The following is a 20,875-nucleotide window of genomic DNA, read 5'->3' as shown; positions in this document are numbered from 1 at the left end:
TTCATCATTTCCTGTCAGAGTCACCTTACGTTCAGATACTCCTGCACCTGGTGTCACTTCATGTACATACAATCAGTCTATGTACACTCAGTGGCCACTTTATTAGGTACAGCTGAGTGTTAATGCAAATATCTAATCAGCCAATCAGGTGGCAGCAACTCAATACATAAAAGCATGCAGGCATGGTCAAGAGGTTCAGTTGTTTTTTTCAGACTAAACATCAGAATGGGGAAGAAATGTGGTCTAGGTGACTTTGACCGTGGAATGATTGTTGGTGCTAGACGGGGTGAAACTGCTGATATCAATGTAGATATGTAGTCAATGTAGCTATATCAAGCAAATACAGTGGGTTCATTTCCTAAACAGAACAGTGATTGAAAAAGTCCAAAACACTTCAGTAGGGAAAATGTAGAAGACAACTTCAGTAATGGGAAATCTCCTTTTACATTCCCCCTATCAATCAGTTCCATGGAGGGAAATTTTGAGGGAAATCCAATAAAAAATAAATTCAAGGCTTTAACCTTGAGAAAAGATATTCCCAGAAGAGCATTACTATAGTATTACTTTTTGGCACCAGTTTAATCTGTGTCATAGTCCTGTAACCCAACACTCTCATACCTCACCCTGCAAAATCTGCTTTGGCACCCTGTACTATCTTCCTGCATCACAGCCCAGGAAATTGGCAGTGGTGGGTCTCTATTGGAAAATTAGACCAGTAGGTGAGTGTAGCATAGAGCAAAGTTGGATTTAGACTGGGTACAAGGGGCTGAGATTGTCTCTTCCAAAGGAGGTGGAAGGCACTCCTTCCCTCCGCTAGCCTGCAGGTCACCCTTGGGCATGGTATAGCCCCTGCTTAGGCCCCCTCCTCCCCACCGATCAGGGTCACATGAAGCCAGGGGAGCAGGTGGTGGATGGTCGTATGAACAGCCGGTGCATATCACAAGTCCTGGTTATGCGACCACTGACACCAGGCAGGCAATCTCTGAAGAGTATAGATAATGACTGGAGTCACCTGTCTTGCAGAGATACTGCCCAGAAGAATGGAACAGCAAACCTCTTCTGTAGAAAAATTTGCCAAGAACAATCATGGTCAGGGAAAGACCATGATCGCCCACGTCAGACAACACGGCACATAATTAACAAATAAACGAGGGGAAATTGTATGAGGTTGGGTAGGAAAAAGTGCATTAATATTCTGGCCATTTAGATGCCAAGCTACCTTGGTGTCTAACAATCCTAAGGTCTGCACCTACAACACCAGTTGTCCTTCGCTAGAGTTACATGCTGGACTCTGCCTCAGTACTTACTGGTTGCAACATCTTTCCCCTACCCTTTGCTATCACAGTCAATGCCTCGAACAATCAGTGGCCACTTTATCAAGTACACCTGGCGAGCTGGTTGTTAATGCAAATATCTGTTCAGCCAATCACGTGGCAGCAACTCAAGGCAGACATGGTCAGGAGGTCCAGTTGTTCAAATATCAGAATGGGGGAAGAAATGCGATCGAAGTGACTTTGACCGTGTAATGATTGTTGGTGCCAGGCGGGGAGGTATCTAAGGAATTGTTAATCTCCTAGGATTTTCATGCACAACAGTGTCTAGAGTTTACAGAGGATGGTGCAAAAACCAAAAAAAAAAATCCAGTGAGCAGTAGTTCTGTGAGCAAAAATGTCTTGTTAATGACGAGGTCAGAGGAGAATGGTTCAAACTGACAGGAAGGTGACAGTAATTGAAATAACCACGTGTTACAACAGTGGTGTGCAGAAGAGCATCTGTGAACGCACAACACATTAAACTTTGAAGTGGATGGGTACAGCAGCAGAAAACCACACTGGGGTCCACTCCTGTACCTAATAAAGTGGCCACTAGGTGTACTTCCAATCATTATCATCTATAAGCAAATTTTTTTTGGGACCACGTCACCCCTCTTTTGCCAATTCCAATCCGAGAGGATCTTCGGCTGTGCTGTCTTACGCAGGAGCCTCAGTCCATCATAACCTAATGTACTGTATTCCTTCCTCTTGCTGAGCCTGAGAATCCTTTAAAGAGAAAATGCCCTCTTCTGCCATTTCCACAAAACTCAAATCGCTACACAAAGCTGATTGTCTTCCCCCCCTCCCCCCCCCCCCAGGGAGGAAGATCAAAGATTCAGGAACATGAAGCTGGATCTGTCAGACAACACCTTAACCTTCTAATGAATCAACTTGCAAAGCTCAGCCAGGCGGCAGCCCTTGCTAACTTGCCACCAGAAATGTCAAGAACGTTAACACTGCTGGAAGGAGAAACTGATAAAGTACAACTGAGGGTCAAATCTCTTCAGAACGATCGCCAGATAAAGGAAATCTGCAAAGAACTGCAAGAGTTCTGCAAGCGCCTGGAAGCAGCAGAGCAGAGTGCAACAATTGTTGAGACCAAGTTCGCCGCCTTTGAAGAGAAAGTGACATCTGTGCCAAAGAAGATTAACGAATTCTCAAGGACTGTAGCCACTTTGAGCAGACAGACAGAGAGCAATGAGCAAGTATTTACTGATGTCGAAAATAAGGTTGGTTAAAATATTAATTCCTTCATTTTAAATGGATTTTTCATTAGTGAAAGCCTAAAAGAGTAACTGCTGACCTTTGTTTCTTTTGTATTTGCTCTACCCAATTCCATGTCCTTTTTGACCTGTAGCCTTTAAGATAAAAATATGCCAGTGGGGTACTTTCTTCCCTTCATGTTTCCATCAATACAACTTCAGAAAACTCTAAGAAGGTATAATTTTAGCATCATTGTTTGGCCTCAGTTTTTGTCTCTTCTGCTGTTCCAATCACTTGCATCCAATATACCCTGACCAAGACAATGGTTGGCATGGCAATTGACTGTCTTGCCAAGGTCATTCTTTCTTAAGGATGCAAACAAGATTTCCTTGCTGCTCAGCTTCCTTTACATGGTCCAGCCAAGTGAATCTGGCTGCTGCATTGAGTGTAAGCTATTAAAATTACTTAGCACTCCATCTTGCTGCAATAGTAATTATGCAAATTCCACAGCATCTGTGGGAGGAGGAACACAGTAACAGTACTGTGTGTTTTTATTTTTATTTAGTGCAGAAGCCAAGCCACCCTGGCAACCCCACAACCTCAATTAACCCTAACCTAATCAAGGGACAATTTACAATGACTAATGAAGAAGAGTAGCCCTTAGCTCAGCAGTGGAGTTATCAGGGCACCATCATGACAGTGTTTCCGTACAAGCTATTCTTGTTTTTACGAGGCCGAGTTGCTAGCTCGATGCTTGACCCGACTTGGATTCAAATGCAGGAACCTTTGTTCTGGAGTCCGGTGTGCCACCAAGTGGGACAATGACCAATGAACCTGCTCAGTATATCTTGGGACTGTGGGAGGAAACCGGTTAAATCCCATGCATTCCACAGGAGGATGTACAGAAACTCCCTACAGAGAGGCGTCGTAATTAAACTCCAAACTCTGGAATGCACCGAGCTGTAATAGCGTCATGCTGCTACGCTACTGTAGATTTTGCAAAGGTCTTCAGATCTTTACAGATGAGAAAAATAATTCAACCCATCCACGTTCATCCCTTAATTCAGCTTCCAGTTATTACTTTTAAAGCTTTGTAGAAGCTATACTAGTAACGAATGCACTCAATACACTGTTCAGATGAGGAAATTCCTGGGAGCAATATTGTGTTTCCCTTTAATAAATGATACAGCTGTGCTGCATCTTCTCCTACTGATTAAACTAATACTCTGGATCTCACCACCTCTTACTTTCTTTTAAGTATTTAATTTTTTTTCATGCCATTTTTCTAGTTTTCCATTGACTTTACATCTTTAGGGCATAATAACAGCACCCAAAAAAATTTGATTTTTCAGTATTCAAAAGAATTCCCACTGTTAAAGAAACAGGGTGGCAGAGAGAGAACGGGGTCATAGGAGTAATTTGAACTGTCACAATTGGCTGTACTGTCCCTTCTACTGTCCTGTTTATATTCCTTTACCACAATGGCTCCCAACCTGGGGTCCATGGACCCCTCAGTTTTTGGTAGCGATCCATGTATAAAAAAGATTGGAACTCCTGCTTTACAGATGCTGCCTGACCTGAGAATTCCTCCAGCAGTTTGTTATTTTGGAAGATTTTGGTTGCTAGTGAGATTTTAAGAACCTCTAATTTATTCAACTCTTCCGTATTACAGTAAAGCAATTAGCATGCATTAAGAACTTTATCTGATTCAATAAACACTTTCTTTGCAATGATTTTTTTTTAAACATTGTCTCGCAAAAGGTGGCAATCCTCGAGTCGAGACTGGATCAAACAGAGCAGGCGATACAGGGCTGTACTGCAAAAATCATGGCACTGGAAACCATGACGCACTGCGGCCTGTTCATCTGGAAAATCCCACAAATCAAAAGAAGGCTTCAAGAAGCCATCGATGGAATAAGGCCATACTTGGATTCCAGTGGTAAGAAATGAAGTGACACCATCTCTGGTGTAAATGTGACGCTCCACTTTTAACAACAACTCATAAGGAGAAAATTCTTTTAAAAAAAACCCTTAATTTTGTTTGTTTCAGTCTGGCAAATACAAAACAGAAGCAGCCATTCAGATCTTCAAGCCTGCTTCACTATACATAGACCCTAACCACACATAGGAGCAGAATTAGGCCATTTGGCCCATTGAGTCCACGCCACCATTCTAGCATGGCTGATTTATTATCCCTCTCAACCCCATTCTGCTGCCTTCTCCCCTTAATTTTTCACAACCTTACTAATGATGAACCTACCAATCTTGACTGTAATTATACCCAATGACTTGACCTCCACAGCTGTCTGTGGCAATAAATTCCACAGATTCACCACCCTCTGGCTAAAGAAATTTTTCCACATCTTAACATAAGAAATAGGAGCAGGTGTAGGCCTTCTGACCCATCAAGCCTGATTCAATAAAATCATGGCTGATCTAGTCACAGACTCATCTCCACCTATCTGCCTTTTCCCCATAACCCTTAATTCCCCTACCACAAAAATCTATCCAATTTTGTCTTAAATATATTTACTGAGGTAGCCTCCACTGCTTCATTGGGCAGAGAATTCCACAGATTCACCACTCTCTGGGAAAAGCAGTTCTTCCTCATCTCCGTCCTAAATCTACTCCCCCGAATTTTGAGACTATGTCCCCTAGTTCTAGTCTCACTACCAGTGGAAACAACTTTCCTGCCTCTATCTTATCTATCCCTTTCATAATTTTACATGTTTCTATAAGATCCCCTCTCATTCTTCTAAGGGATGTTCTTCTACTCTAAGGCTGTGGTGTCTGGTCCTAGACTCCCCCATTATAGGAAACATCTTCTCTACGTCCACTCTATCCATTCAATAAGATCATGACTGTTCCTTTTACCTCAGCACCACTTTCCTTCACCAACCACATATCCATTGTTTCCCTTAATACCTAAAATATCTATTGATCTCTGTCTGTTCACCCAGTACTTGGCAAATCTTTGGAATTCACTGCCTTCAGATTTCTCAGAGGCAGTGAATTCCAAAGATTTGCCAAGTATGGGAGAAGAGATTTCTCTTTATTGTTGTTCAGAATAATGAAAACTTAATTTACAATCTATATGTTCACTGGAGATAATCTTCTATTCATCTGAAATCTAGGTAGATCTTTTTAATCAACAGAAGAATCAATCTAATGAACTTTCACTGCGGCAGGAAAACCAGAATCATGCACGATATACTAGATGTGGTCTCACTAGATGCTCTGTTCAATTGAGGATTGATGTAATGCTGAGCCTTTATAAAGCATTGGTCAGAATGCACTAGGAACATGGTGGGCTGTTTTGGGCCCCTTATCTAAAAAAGGATTTGCTGACATTGGAGAAGATCCAGAAGCGGTTCACGAGGACAATCCTGGGAATGAAAGAGTTAACATATGAGGAGCGTTTGATGGCTTTGAGCTTGTGATCACTGGAGTTTAGAAGAACGGGTGGGATTGATTATCGAAAGGCCTACAGAGAGTGAACACAGCGAGGATGTTTCCTATAGTGGGAGAGTCTAGGATCACAGGGCATAGCTTCAAAATCCCTTTAGAGCAGAGTTCAGGAGGAATTTCTTTAGCCAGAAGGTAGTGTATCTGTGGAATTCATTGCCACGGATGCCTGTGGAGGCCAAGTCACTGACTATATTTAAAATGGGAAGTGGACAGGTTCTTGATTGGTCAGGGTGTCAACGTTTATGAGGAGAAAGCTAGAGAAAGGGGTTGAGAGAGATAATAAATCAGCCACAATGGATTGGTGGAGAAGACTCGATGGGCTGAATGGCCTACTTCTGCTCCTACATCAATCCTCTCACAATAAACATCAACAAAATATTTGCCTTTCTAACTGCTTACTGCACCTGCATGGTAATTCTCAGCAATTCATGATCACCAATCCCGTTTACTGCCACCCCATTCAAAAAAATACTCTGCTTCTCCATTTTCACATTATGTTCAGCTAGGCAAAATACCGATGTACTGGGGAAACTGGAAGGATTAATGTGTTCCTTTGCAGTAAAAATACTGCAAAATGTGTCAAAAGGATCTAATTGGTGGAAATAGATTTAGCTGCACTGATGATCTAGGTGAAAATAGATTATCTGTGATCGTTTTTCCCCTTTAGAGTACAATAACTAGGTGAATGGTGAGTAATATTTGCCCAAGTGATTTCTTTACAACCATGCGGAGTTGCTCACAGTTGACAGAATTTAGCAAACCTCTCAAAATGAGACTAGAGTTAGGACAGGGTAGCACCCACAGCCCTTCAAAATTTCCACTAGAGTACTCACCGAGTCATTGTCAAACGTCAACACATACAATGGGGTAAAGATTTATTGAACAAAAAAATGATTTAAGTTTAAACATCACACAGGAAACACTGGAGGAACTAAGCAGGTCAGGCAGACTAAACAGTTGATGTTTTGGGCCAAGACGCTTCATCAGGACTCTGGCTGAAATGTTGACCATTTTCTCATTTCCATATACATTGCCTGACCTGCTGTGTTGCCCCAGCATTTTGTGCATGTTGCTTTGGATTTCCAGCATCTGCAGACTTCGTGCATTTAAAATTTTAAACATTTTGTTCTGCCTTCAGATGACTGGGAGGACACACTAATAATATGAATGTTAAGCCGCCAACTGCTCCCACCAAACCTTTACAAGTCATTTCAAGAAAGGCTCCATTATTTCTACTGATACCCGGGCAATAACAGAAATACGACAACAGTGGGTGTCAGCATAGAGTATATTAATTGCTCAGATGTTACTATATTAAATGTGGTTACAGTAGAAATCATCACTCTAGATTGTCATCAATTGGAAATATTGAGTTAATTGTCTTCAGCTTGAATGTATATTAAAGCTAATAACTTCACAGACTTCGACTTGCTAATTTTTAAATGTGCAATGTAATTATACAATGGGATTGTGTAAAAAAAAATGAAGTATATGTTCTCCCCAGTAAATGAAAATCAAAGGAAATGAAAGATAAAACATAAAATAGTGGAAAAACTCAGCAGGTCAGGCAGCATCTGTGGAGAAATCTGCTGAGCTTTTCCAGCTGATTCTGTTTTAGCTATGGTATTTAGCCGCTTAAGATTTTCGTTAAGGGGCCGGTTTATATGACAGGTTAATGCTTCCTGTATTGACCAATGAAAATACAACACCATTATTTCATACTTTTCTCTCCATTTCCATTTTCTTCTTGAAAATATATTTAAAGGAGTATTTATAAACTTAAGGAGAATTTATTTTTCTCTGTGTGTAAGAATTTAAACTGCTTCACTAATGAGCTGTGTTTTCTGTAAAATTATAATGATAATTGGAGGATATATTTAAATTAGAGTGATTGAGCAAACAGGCCGATGGTGTAGTGGCATCTGCACCAGACTTCGAGGCGAGTGGGCTTGGGTTCGAATCCGGCCGGCTCTCTGCACATTTTCCATCTCTGCTGGGTTGAGTGGTGAAGCTAGCAACTCAGCCTCATCAAAATACAGACAAAACAGACAAGAAAATTTAAGAGACTACTAGACAAGTAAATGGAGGAATTTAAGGTGGGGGGATATACGGGAGGCAGGGTTTAAGGGTCGGCACAACATTGTGGGCCAAAGGGCCTGTACTGTGCTGTACTATTCTATGTTCTAAAAGAGATTGTTTACTGCCTGATGCACCATAAGGCACAGAAAGGAACAATGCACATTGAGCAAAAAGAATGCATACAGCCCCTTTGGCCTAACCAGTCCATGCCGACCACAGTGACTATCCAGCTTGTTCCGATTTCCTGTGTTCAGCCCATATCCCTCTAAGCTCTGCCCCTCCATGTAGCTATCCAAGGACTTCTTAAATGATACTGTTGTAGCTGCCTTAACCACTTCCTCTAGTATCTCATTGAATGTACCTTTCTAGGAATAACTTGCTCCTCGGGTTTGGGGACAAGGTAGTTACCACCTAATGCAGCTACACTCTGTGACTGCTTGATTAGCTGCACCTATACACGTTTATTAATGCAAAGTCTAATCAGCCAATCATGTGGCAGCAATTCAAGGCATAAAAGCATGTAGCCATGGTCAAGGACAAATCTCAGGGCTTTCTTCTGCATACATACAGTACTTTGATAACAAATGTATTTTCAATCCTTAAAACGGTTCAGTTGTTGTTCAGATCAAACATCAGAATTGGGGAGAAAAGTGATCAAGTGACTGATTGTAGAATTGATTATTGGGATGGTTTGAGTATCTCAGAAACTGTTGATCTCCTGGGATTTTCACACACAACAGTCTCTTAGCGTTTACAGAGGATGGTGTGAAAAACAAAAAAACATCCAGTGAACGGCAGTTCTGTAGGTGAAAATCCCTTGTAAATGAGAGAGGTCAGAGGAGAATGGCCAGACTGGTTCAAGGTGACAGTAATTCAAACAACCACGTGTTACAACACTGGCGTGCAGAAGAACATCTCTGAATGCACAATATGTCAAACCTTGAAGTGGATGGGCTACAGCAGCAGGAGACCACAGACATGCACTCAATGGCAACTTTACTAGATACAGGAGGTTCCTAGAAAGGTGGATACTGACTGTATGTCTCTCATAATTTTAAGCATTTCTATGAGTCTGGATGAAGAGTCTCAGCCCAAAGCCTCCACTCCATTCAAGCTGCCTAACTTGCTGAGTTCCTCCAGCATTTTGTATGTGTTGCTCTGGATTTCCAGCATCTGCAGAATCTCTCGTGTTTAGGTCTAAAATTGATTCCTTTTTCTCTGTTACTTTCACAGAATTTTACTTCTCCACATATAGTTATAAGATGTGTCTACGAATCTACCTGAATGGCCATGGAGACACGAAGGGAACACACATTTCACTTTATTATATTTTACTCAAAGGACAATATGATGCCTTGACTCAGTGGCCTTTTAAAGAAAACGTAAGGAATTATGGAATAGTACAAGTATGTTGCTAACCTCATCTCATGCTCAAATTCCTTCATGTGCACTTTTTATTTGCTCAAACTATTAGATGGGATCCTTCCCTCTTTTAAATACTTGTCAAATAGCATTATTACGTTCTGTAGTCTTACTTATGCACAAAGTTAAAACATCTTGCACAGTGGCATGTGCTTCTAATTTATGAATTGAAATATTTGGCGCTCTGTTCCTAAAAGCAAAAGTGGTTGGTTTCTTGTAAATCATATGCGATCTGTCCAAATGTATTTTTGGTGAGTTAATGTTTCTAGCTAAAAGTAGGGAGATCACTCACTTGTTGGGGCACATTTTCCCAGGAAGTCAAGTTCACCTTAAGCACCAGTTATTTGTGTAAATGAACATTCTGTTGACACTGACAAAGATTACAGATAAGCTTTTTTTTGTTGCGTGCACATCAAAATGTACAGTGAAATTCATTATTTGCATCAAATCAAGTCAGCGGAGAATGTGCTGGGCAGCTCACAAATGTTGCCATGCCTCCAGCACCAATGTAGCATGACCACAATTTACTAACCCTAACCTGTCCAGCTTTGGAATGTTGGAGAGAACTGCAAAAAAACTCACCTGGACACAGGGAGAACATACAAACTCCTTCCAGACAGTAGTGGGAATCAAACCCTAATCTTACAGCTAGTATTGGAAAGCATTGTGATAACCATTACATTACCATGCAGCCCTGAGGATGATTATGAAGCTTTGCTAAAGCTCCCAGGGGTTCCCAAACTTAATGGGATCCAGATCCCTTGCTTAATGGTATTGGTCCGTGGCATTAAAAAATTTGAGAACCCCCCTGCTTCACAGCATCTAACAATTCAAATTTTGATTTCTATTAAAAATACATAATCTGGCTCAGTTTAGAAGAACTTTTAATCTCAGAAATAATTTTAAATTTTCAATAAAAACATCTGGTTTATACAAGGTTGACTGACCAAGTTCCTCAAAAGCTGCTGAAAGAGCCATTATTAGGAACTGAAGAACAATAATTTGCATTAAGATAGCATTTTTAATATGGATAAATAATCAAAGGTATAATAGAACATTGAACATTAAAAACAGTACAGGCCTTTCCGCCCACAATGCTGTGCCTACTCCAAGATCAACCGAAACCTTCCCTTCTACATAACCACACACACAAAATGCTGGTGGAACACAGCAGGCCAGGCATCATCTATAGGGAGAAGCACTGTCGACGTTTCAGGCCGAGACCCTTCATCAGGATTAACTGAAAGGAAAGATAGTAAGAGATTTGAAAGTAGTGGGGGGAGGGGAAAATGCGAAATGATAGGAGAAGACCGGAGGGGGTGGGATGAAGCTAAGAGCTGGAAAGGTGATTGGCGAAAGTGATACAGAGCTGGAGAAGGGAAAGGATCATGGGACGGGAGGCCTCGGGAGAAAGAAAGGGGGAGGGGGGGAAGCCCTCATTTTTCTATCAGAACATTACAGCACAGTACATAGGGGTCAGGTATTTTAAGCGGCTAACTCCAGCTGTTTATTTCTGGCAATTTCTAATTTTCAACATTTTATTCCATTGTTTGCTTTAGGCTATTGTAAACTATCCACCCCCCAAGTCCTGCCCACATAGGACTAAACTTCTGAATGACACACTCCACAATCATTTCTGGCTATTCCCTAGTTTGCACCGTATGCACTAATTTAGATGAAGTAAAGTCTACAGGAGTCACTGCCCAACATTAATGAAAATAGTTTTTCTCCAAAAATTGAGGAACCAAAACCAAATGTAGTAGGAACAGTAAAGAGAAGTAGTGGAATGTGTACCATCACAGCAGCTTCTTTACCAAACTTATTCTCAACATTGAGAAACACTATTTATAAACACAAGAGATTCTGCTGATGCCAGAAATCCAGAGTAACACATACAAAATGCTGGTGGAACTCAGCATTTCGTGATCCTGATGAAGGCTCTTGGCCCTAAACATCAACTTTCACAGATGCTTCCTAATCTCTGTATGTTACTCTAGAAATATTATCTTGCACAGAAAAAGGCAATGCTCTCTATACTCCATTACAGCTGCACTCAAGCAGAGAAAATAGGAACGGCAGAGTCAATTTTGTATTTTACTGCAAAAGAAAAAGTTGAATACCTTGTTTGAAAGAGCAAGGCTAAGATGAGCAAGACTCCATCTCTAAAAGTGAGATAAACACAGGAGAAAGTAGAATCGAAAGGAAAGGGCATTTAATGATGAGGGAAGGATAACAATGCAAGAGAAAGGTGTGCCCACTCTGGATTTTCAGATGTGGTTGAGGATTAGGAGAGCAGTGAATTAAGGGCATGGTGATGGAGGTGGCAAACTGATATAAAGATTTGTGGTGTTGTGGATAATGTAAAAGATTGCCAACAGATACAGTGGGATGTGCATCAGTTGCAAGTATGGATGGAAAAATGGAAAGTGGAGCTCAATCCAGTTAAATGTGAGATGTTGTGCTTTGGGCAATCAAGTGTAAAAGAGACAGTACAATGCTAATGGCAACTGTGTTGATGTACAGAGGGATTTTGGGCTCTGCGTCCCTAGCTCCATCCAAGTGGCTGCCCAGGTTGATAGGGAGTGAAGAAGACGTGTGACATGTTTGCCTTTATTAGTTAAGGCACTGAGTTCACAAGTTGGGAAGTTATATTGCAAATTTATAAAACTTTGGTTAGGCCATATCTGGAGTATTGCACTCAATTATGGGTATCCCATTAAAAAGTTGTCAGGGCTTGGGAGAGGGTGCAGAAGAGCTTTACCAGGACGCTGCCTGGATTAGAGAGCATTTGTTACAATCAGAATCAAAATGGGGTTTAACATAACTGGCATATGTCATGAAATTTGTTGTTTTGCAGCAGCAGTACATTGGAATGCGTAATATTTTTTTAAAGAAATGTATTTTAAAATTAAATAAGTACAGTAATGCAAAAAAGAGTAAAAAAATTAGTGAGGTCGTGGTCATCGGTTCATCATCCATTCAGAAATCTAATAGCGGAAGGGAAGATGCTGTTCCTGAAATGTTGAGAGTGTGTCTTCAGACTCTGGTGTCTCCTCCTTGATGATGGCAATGAGAAGACGGCACGTCTAGGGTGATGTGGATTCTTAATAATGGATTACTGACAATACCTTTTTGAGGCACTGCCTCTTTTGAAGTTGTCTTCATAAGAACATAAGAAATAGGAGCAGGAGTAGGCCTTTTGGCCCGTCGAGCCTGCCCAGTCATTTAAAACAGTCTTGGCTGATCTGACCATGCTGGACTAGGGCCCATGATGGACCTGGCTGAGTTTACAACTTTCTGCAGCTTTTTCCGATCCTGTGTAGTGGCCCCTCTATTGATGCAACCAGTTCAAATGCTCTCACAGTACAACAGTAGAAATTTGCATAAGTCTTTGGTGACATACCAAGTTTCCTCAAACCCCTTATTGTACTTTCTTTATAATTGCATTAATATGTTGGACCCAGGATAGCTCTTCAGAAATGTTGACACCCAGGAATTTGAAACTGCTCACCCTTTTCACTGCTGATCCCTTCATGAGGACTAGTGTGCATTCCCTTGACTTCCCTTTCCAGAAGTCTGAAATCAATTCCTTGGTCTTACTGATGTTGAGTGCAAGGTTGCTGTTGTGACACCACTCAACCAGCTGATTTATCTCACCCCTGTACACCTCTTCATCACAATCTGAAGTTCTGCAAACAATAGTTGTGTCATGAGCAAATTTATAGATAGCATTTAAGCTGTGTGCGGCCACACAGTGGTGGATGTAGAGAGACTAGAGCAGCGGACTGAGCATACATCCCTGAGGTGCGCCAGTGTTGATTGTCCGCGAGGAAGAGATGTTATTTCTGATCAGATTGTGGTCTCCCAGTGAGGAAGTCAAGGATCCAGTTGCAGAGGAAGGTACAGACACCCAGGATTTGGTGCTTGTTGATTAGAGCTGAGGGTATGATTCTGTTGAACACTGAGCTATAATCAATGAATAGCATCTTGAAGTAGATATTGCTATTGTCCAGGAGAGGTGCGGCAAACCTGGATGGATTTCTCTGCAGGGAGTCTGACAGAAGGTTTATAATATTATGAGAGGCAGAGATAGAGTAGATAGCCAGTGTCATTTTCCCCAGTGCTGAAATGTCCAATATTAAAGGACATGCATTACAAAGAGAGGCAGTAGGTTCAAAGGAAATATGCAGGACAAGTTTTTTTTTCCATAGAGCATGGTAGGTGACTGGACTACACTGCCTGGGGTGTAAGCGTAGGCTAATATGACATTGATGTTTAGATAGGGCAATTAAGATTGTCTAAGCATAAAGATTAATTTACTTAGACAGTTAATTATTCATTTAGGTAGTTCGGTACAATAGCAGGCTTGTTCCTGTGCTGTACTGTTCTATATTCTGTGTCCTCTATGTCCTAAACAAAACAGGACAAGACGGAATGGATGTAGCAGGAAGAAGAGGGCTGAAGTGGAACACATTTCTCAGGTGAGGGTACAACTCTCTGAAGGTGCAGAGCCAATTGAAGGCAGTCATTCAATTTTTGAGCAAGGAAGAGCTGTTGTGCCGACAAAGGGGGGAAATAAAGGAATAAATATCATTTCCTGAGGCAGCAAACCGTGATCTATCATTTAGTATGTTTGCAATAATTTAAAATCCAGCTACACAAAAGATTAAGCTGAGATTACGCATATGTTTTTCACAGGTGAAACTTGCTATACTAAATCCAAGGGATCGACACCAGTCCATTCTGAAGATGTGCACTCCATGTAGCCAGGATCCAGCTTTACAAAGGCCTGTGGAAAGAATGAACGCACCATGTGGTTTCTCCATGTTTGTGACAGTGTCTGAATTCAATCAGTTCATCTCCGAGTGTGTGGACAATGATGAAATGTTTGTAGGTGCAGAGATTGTCCCTGCAGGCAGACCACAGGAATCTATACAGTAGATGAGCTAAATGTTAGGGAGATGGTTACTATTTGGCATTGTGTAATTTATACCATAGGTAGCACGTGACATAAATTCAGTAGCCACTTTATTAGATACACCTGTACACCTGGCCATCAATGTAAATACCTAATTAGCCAATCGGGTGGCAGCAATTCAATGCATAAAAACATGCAGACATGGTCAAGAGGTTCAGTTATTGTTCAGACCAAACATCAGAATGGGGAAGAAAGGTAATTTAAGTGACTTTGACCATGGAATGATTGATAGTATCGGACAGGGTGGTTTGAGTATCTCAAAACTGCTGACTTCCTGGGGTTTTTCTCGCACAACACTCAGGAGTTCACAGAGAATGGTGTGAAGAAATATCCAGTGCGCAGAGTTCTGTGGGTGAAAATGTCTTGTTAATGAGAGAGGTCAGAGGAGAATGGCCAGACTGGTTCAAGCTGGCAGGAAGGCGGCAGTAACTCAAGTAACCCAGCATTACAACAGTGGTGTGCAGAAGAGCATCTCTGAATGCAGAACCTGTCGAACCTTTAAATGAATGGACTACAGCAGCAGAAGACCATGAATGTACACTCAGTGGCCACTTTATTAGATACAGATGGTAACTAATAAAGTGGCCACTGAGTGTATAAAATATAGACCTTTATCGCTCTTTCTTCTGCACTGAATTAGTATCAGAACTTACGTCACAGGAAATGAAATAACTAGACTACAACAGTTTATGCTCATAACAGGACCTCCCCTAACCTTTCTGACGTCAGGGACTATTTCACTGAGTCCTTGACAGCAACTATACCAATTTCCTCCATAATTCCTCCCAATGACTATTTCATTCCTGACAACTTCAAAAGACTATAGGCGTTTGCACATGTGACCAGTCACAAATATGGTCACATGTGGAAAAGCAGCTGAAATTCCAAAATCTGAAGATCTCTGAAATCCTAAATTTTCTGAGCGTTGATCTGACATGACAAATGGAAAATTCTACGAGGCGCTGAGAAGGCTCCCTGGCTGTGCGCAGGTCTCTGCACACTGCGAACAACTCGAAGAAGAAACCTCGCAATATGTAATGAAAGAATTTAATGAAAAATAGGAAAAATGCTACATAAAGCCGAAAAAAGATCTCAGTCGTGTATCTAAAGAGTAGATTCATCAACGGCAGTGTGAACGCACAGTATGCCGCTTAACGTTTCACTGATAATTAAACAAGCACAGATCTATCAAGACGAACTGAAAATTGAAGATAATTGTAAGCATTCAGTAGGCTGGTTGCAAAAATTTAAGAATTTAACACGAGAGGGCACAGTTTTAAGACGCTTGGAAGTAGGTACAGAGGAGATGTCGGGGTAAGTTTTTTTACACAGAGAGTAGTGAGTGCGTGGAATGGGCTGCCAGCGATGGTGGTGGAGCCGGATACAATAGGGTCTTTTAAGAGACTTCTGGATAAGTACATAGAGCTTAGAAAAATAGAGGGCTATGGGTAACCCTAGGTAATTTCTAAGGTAAGGACATGTTCGGCACAGCTTTGTGGGCCGAAGGGTCTGTATTGTGCTGTAGGTTTTCTATGTTTCTAAAAGGCGCTGTATTAAATTTTAAAAGATTTGTGGTGATAAGGCATCTGCTGATCGCGAAGGAGCAGAGAAATTCATTGATGAGTTTGCCAAGATCATCGCTGATGAAAATCTAACACACTGAATGGCTGTATCAGTATGTATGTGTAATGAACAAGTGTAAGACAAAGACTGCTTCCCAGTACCATGTAAATTCTGAGTCAGAAATGATAGCGATCCCAAGCTATCTCATTATATGTTTCACAATTCAAAAAATCCGAAATCTGAAACACTTCAGGCCCCAAGCATTTTGGAGAAGAGGTACTCAACCTGTTTTACCAAAACTAAATGATTATATGTCCCTGAGCCTACTAATTTATGATATCTATTTGTCCAAAGAATTGTTGCTCACTTCAGTCATGGCATCCCTCATTACCACTTGATTTAACGATTCTAATGCACTCCAGTCAGACACCCCCATTCAACCTCTTCTGCAAATTCACTCAAAACCCATTTCCTGAAATACCAGAACCATGAAAGGAACATTCCGGCCTGAGTAACTTTAATTAAAGGGAAGTTGCAATATTTAGATCAAGTAATAGGAAGTAAGAAAGATTCCCATTCTTTCAACATTAGAGTTAATATTAAAACAATTGTAGTTTTGATAAAATCAGTATTTTTAACCAGTAAGATTTCCATGATTTCACAAGCCAACTTTTTCATTCAGAGGTTGGTGTGGATATGGAACAAGCTACCAGCTGAAGTGATAGATGCAGGGTTCAATTGTAACATTTAGAGAAGTTTGGATAGGTACAGGGATGAGATGCGTTTAGAGGGATATGATCCAGGTGCAAGTGGATGTGACTAGGCAAAAGATTGGTCTGCATGGACTATGATGGCCTGTTTCTGTGATGAAGTATATACTTATTCATAGGATATTGCTTATGCAGTTTAATTATATGTCTGACATAAGGGTGTGAAATCATTGTTCCTCTCTTGGTGTGCAGCGTTAAGAGATTTCTTTCTCATTAACCTTGTGACATCAAAGTCACCCCCTTTTGAATGTTGTTCTTGAAAAATAATCTGTAATGCAATTTCTGAACAGTCAAGCAATATCTGTGGAGGGAAATTATAAGACCCAAGCAGATTATTTCACATTTCCCGAATTTCACCTATCACTTTGGTTGTAATGTATTATTAAAAGTACGGTAAGTTAATACTAATTGGGAAGCTGTTGGTAACAAGAGGCGGGATCCGGGGTTGGCGGGGTCTTTACTTCCACTCTTTTTACTCCCAGTATGCATTGTATATAGTTCCACAACTCATGCCGCACGAGGTACCTGGAAGCCTCTATATTGTAAACATCATTTGTCGTCCCAGATAAAGATGTTTCGTTTGGCCATAAAATTGTCGAGTGGTCTTTTGTAAAGTAGAAGTTACCACATATTTTTGGCGATGAGGATGGGATTCGGAGCTGTGTTGGCTGACATGATCCATGATAGATTAGTATGCAGCATTAATAATGACACCACACTACACCACTTGTTGGGGGAAACCCCACCGTTGACTTTCAAGAAAGCCCTAGAGATTGCCCAAGGCATGAAGATGGCTGCTAATAATGCGAAATATATCAAGAAAGGACATGGGGGGGGGGGGGAGGGTCGCTGTCGGCGGCAATTCACCAAGTCAGGAGGGAGACTGGTAAATAGGCAAAGTGGGTGGAATGTTTTCGGTGTGGAAGGACGCACTATGCAAATGTTTGTAAATTCAAAGATACTGTCTGCCATGCTTGTAGCAAAAAGGGACATTTAGCTAAAAAGTGTAAGGTTAAGCCTGGGCAGGGGAAAGCTCAACAGACTCAGGTAGCCACACACCACCTAGAAGAAGCAGATGAGGAGGCAGCGTGTGCCTACAACATGTTTGGGGCGGAAATGGATGAGGAACCATCTGAACCATATTATGCCACAGTCACTGGACATTAAGGACATTAAGTTCGAGATTGATTCAGGGGCTACTGCATTGGTCATTAGTGAGGAGACCTACAGAAGGACATGGGGATCCAACCTGCCTCCCATCAGACCATCTAAGCTCAAACTCAGGACCTATACGGGGCAGCCCATACCTCATTTAGGGGTGTTATATGTGGATATTTCAACTGGGAGTCAGAAGGCTGAAGCCAGGCTGGTGATAGCTAAGGGCAGTGGGCCCAGTCTTTTGGGCCGTGATTGGCTTCGCAAAATCCAGCTCAACTGGCATGAAAATAAGTATGCACACATGACGGAAGACATTCTGCAGCGGTGTAGTGACGTCTTCAGGGACGAGCTGGGCACACTGAAGGGTGTGACCGTGAAACTCCATGTCGACCTGGAAGCCACACCACGTTTTTTTAAGACCAGGTCGGTGCCCTATGCCATGAAAGGCAAAGTCGAGGAGGAACTGGAACGTTTACAGGGACTGGGCATCATTGAGCCCATCCAGTTTTCAAGGTGGGCGGCTCCCATTGTTCCAGTTTTGAAGGCAGATAAAACGGCGAGGATATGTGGAGACTACAAGCTTATGGTGAATCAGGTCTCTAAGCTGGAGGAGTACCCATTGCCACGGGTGGCTGACCTGTTTGCAACCAAATCAGGGGGTAAGCTGTTCACAAAGCTGGACATGAGCCATGCTTACCAACCTGGTATTTGGAGTGGCGTCTTGCCCCGCCATTTTCCAAAGGACAATGGACTCTTTGCTGCAGGGGATTCCGCATGTAGCAGAGTATCTTGATGATATTTTGATCATGGGAGCCACGGAGGGGGAGCATCTGGCTAATTTAGAACAGGTGCTGAAAAGGCTCTCCGACACACAGCTGCGATTTAAACGCGGAAATGTGTGTTCCTGGCTCCGAGTGTGACCTACCTGGGACACAAGATTACAGCTGAGGGGCATTGCCCATTGGAGGACAAAGTGAGAGCTATCAAGGAGGCCCCAAGCCCCAAGAGCATCACTGAACTCAGATCATTTTTGGGCATGGTGAATTATTATGACAAGTTTCTTCCGGAAAACCTCTCAAAGGTTTTGGCCCCACTGTATAAGCTGCTTCACAATGACACTAAGAGGCAGTGGGGTGAAGAGCAGGAGGAAGTTTTCAAGGAAGTGAAAGAACTCCTGCACTCAGTGAAGCTGCTTGTTCACTATGACCCAGACAAGGAGATTACCCTTTCATGAGACGCTTCACCCTTTGGGGTCAGGGCAGTTCTCTCACACGTAATGGAGGACTATTCAGAGAAGCCTATTGGTTTTGCTTCATGTACCCTGACGGCTGCTGAGAAGGGATATTCACAGCTAGACAAAGAAGGTCTTGCCATTGTTACGTACCCGTGACGTGACAGTGGTACCCTTGTCACGTGACTGGGGTTGAAGTTATACTGGACATGAGGTAATGGTGGAGTGATGTCATTTTCCCGCCAGTAGAGGTCATGTGACAGGTTTTTTCTACAGGGTATAAAAGGAAGACCCACCCTGTCAGGTGGGGCAGTTCGTGGCTGGATTTGCCAAGATGACTTCATGTTACTGTGTGATTTAATGTGATGACGCAGTTTAGTTAAAAATGAAGTTTTATATAATGCCTAAAGTTTAAAAGGTCAGAGCCAACGGTTTCTTTGCTGATGGAGAGTGAAGATAAGAATTTGGAAGACAAATCGAGAAGAATCGATTTTCGACACGGTGGATGGATTGACTTCGACCTTGTTTGATCCTCATTCGGAAGGATTTCGTTGACTATTCTCGCTGTTGACCCCTGGGATGACCAGAAAGGGTTTGAGAATAGTGTGGAAGAGAGGTCAGTCACTTTAAGTTGTTATATTTAATAAAATTCGACGTGGGAGTTCGACGCTGGGAATCGAAGGACATCGACGTGGAAGAGAATTTACATCGCTTTAAAAAAGTCTCTCCTTTTAAAAGTACCGTGAGCTTTTGAACTGTCGGCATATCGTTCTTTGAACTGTTTTCATTCGGCAATTCGCTTTGGAGAACTGTTTTTTTTCAATACTACTTTAAAGACTGTTTGAGACTGCAAAGCTATTAGGAACTGTCTGACCAGCTGCCAGCAGCTGAGCTCGGACCATTGTTTGGGTTTGTTTACATTTGAAGGGGGTTTGTTATCAGTGTTTAATAAACGTGTTATTCGTTATAAAACCCCTTGCCTAACTCATCTATATTATTGTTGCCCGAATACGTAACATAATTATGGGGGCTCGTCCGGGATTGAATTTGTTTGAGTTTAATAAGCTTTTTGAATTTTGATTCGGTGTTTTGGTAACGGGGATTGCTCGATTTTTTTTTGTTTGATTGGCTTGTGAGTGGTATTTGGCAACGATGAATATTGATGAGTTTCTGGATTCGCCAGACGCGGATTTGTTAGCGAAGGCGAAAAAAACTGAAGTCTCTGGACTTGCTAATCGGTTGCATCTTAAAGGGATCTTGCCAACTACATCAAAAGCTGTTATACAGAGAAAGATCGCATCACATTTTGTGGCTTCGGGTCATTTTGAAGAATCGATTTTAGAATCGTTTCCAATAAGTAATCTGGAGATGCAGTTGCAAATTGAACAAATGATGTTAGAAAGGTGTAAATTGGAAGCTGAACAAAAGCAGAGAGATTTTGAATATGCAATGGAGAAATTAAGGTCTGTAGAACAGTCTGCTGATTCTAAAAAACCGTTTGTTGCTAGCCAAGAAATTAAATTGGTCCCTCCATTTAGTGAAACAGAAGTGGAGAGGTATTTTCAACATTTTGAAACTATTGCTCGGATGTCAGAGTGGCCGAAAGATAAATGGTCAGTGTTATTACAGAGTGTAATCAAAGGCAAGGCAAGACACGTTTACACAGCTTTAACTGCTGAGCAAGCATTAG

General features: G+C 41.7%; 1 protein-coding gene across 1 annotated transcript in view; it reads left to right on the top strand.

The window, feature by feature from the left end:
* The window catches only part of LOC140731204 (TNF receptor-associated factor 1-like), a 58,378-nt gene extending 43,940 nt beyond the window's left edge, over positions 1-14,438 (top strand). The window contains exons 4-7 of the mRNA XM_073052669.1: positions 2,132-2,542; positions 4,278-4,455; positions 9,297-9,445; positions 14,184-14,438. Of these exons, the coding sequence (XP_072908770.1) occupies positions 2,132-2,542; positions 4,278-4,455; positions 9,297-9,445; positions 14,184-14,426 (981 nt within the window). The 3' untranslated portion in view covers positions 14,427-14,438. The remainder of the gene's footprint in view (positions 1-2,131; positions 2,543-4,277; positions 4,456-9,296; positions 9,446-14,183) is intronic.
* Positions 14,439-20,875: the final 6,437 nt, after the last annotated feature.

The sequence above is a fragment of the Hemitrygon akajei genome, chromosome 7, assembly GCF_048418815.1.
Source record: "Hemitrygon akajei chromosome 7, sHemAka1.3, whole genome shotgun sequence".
Classification (NCBI taxonomy): Eukaryota; Metazoa; Chordata; class Chondrichthyes; order Myliobatiformes; family Dasyatidae; genus Hemitrygon; species Hemitrygon akajei.
This window is presented reverse-complemented; position numbering and strand designations above follow the sequence as displayed.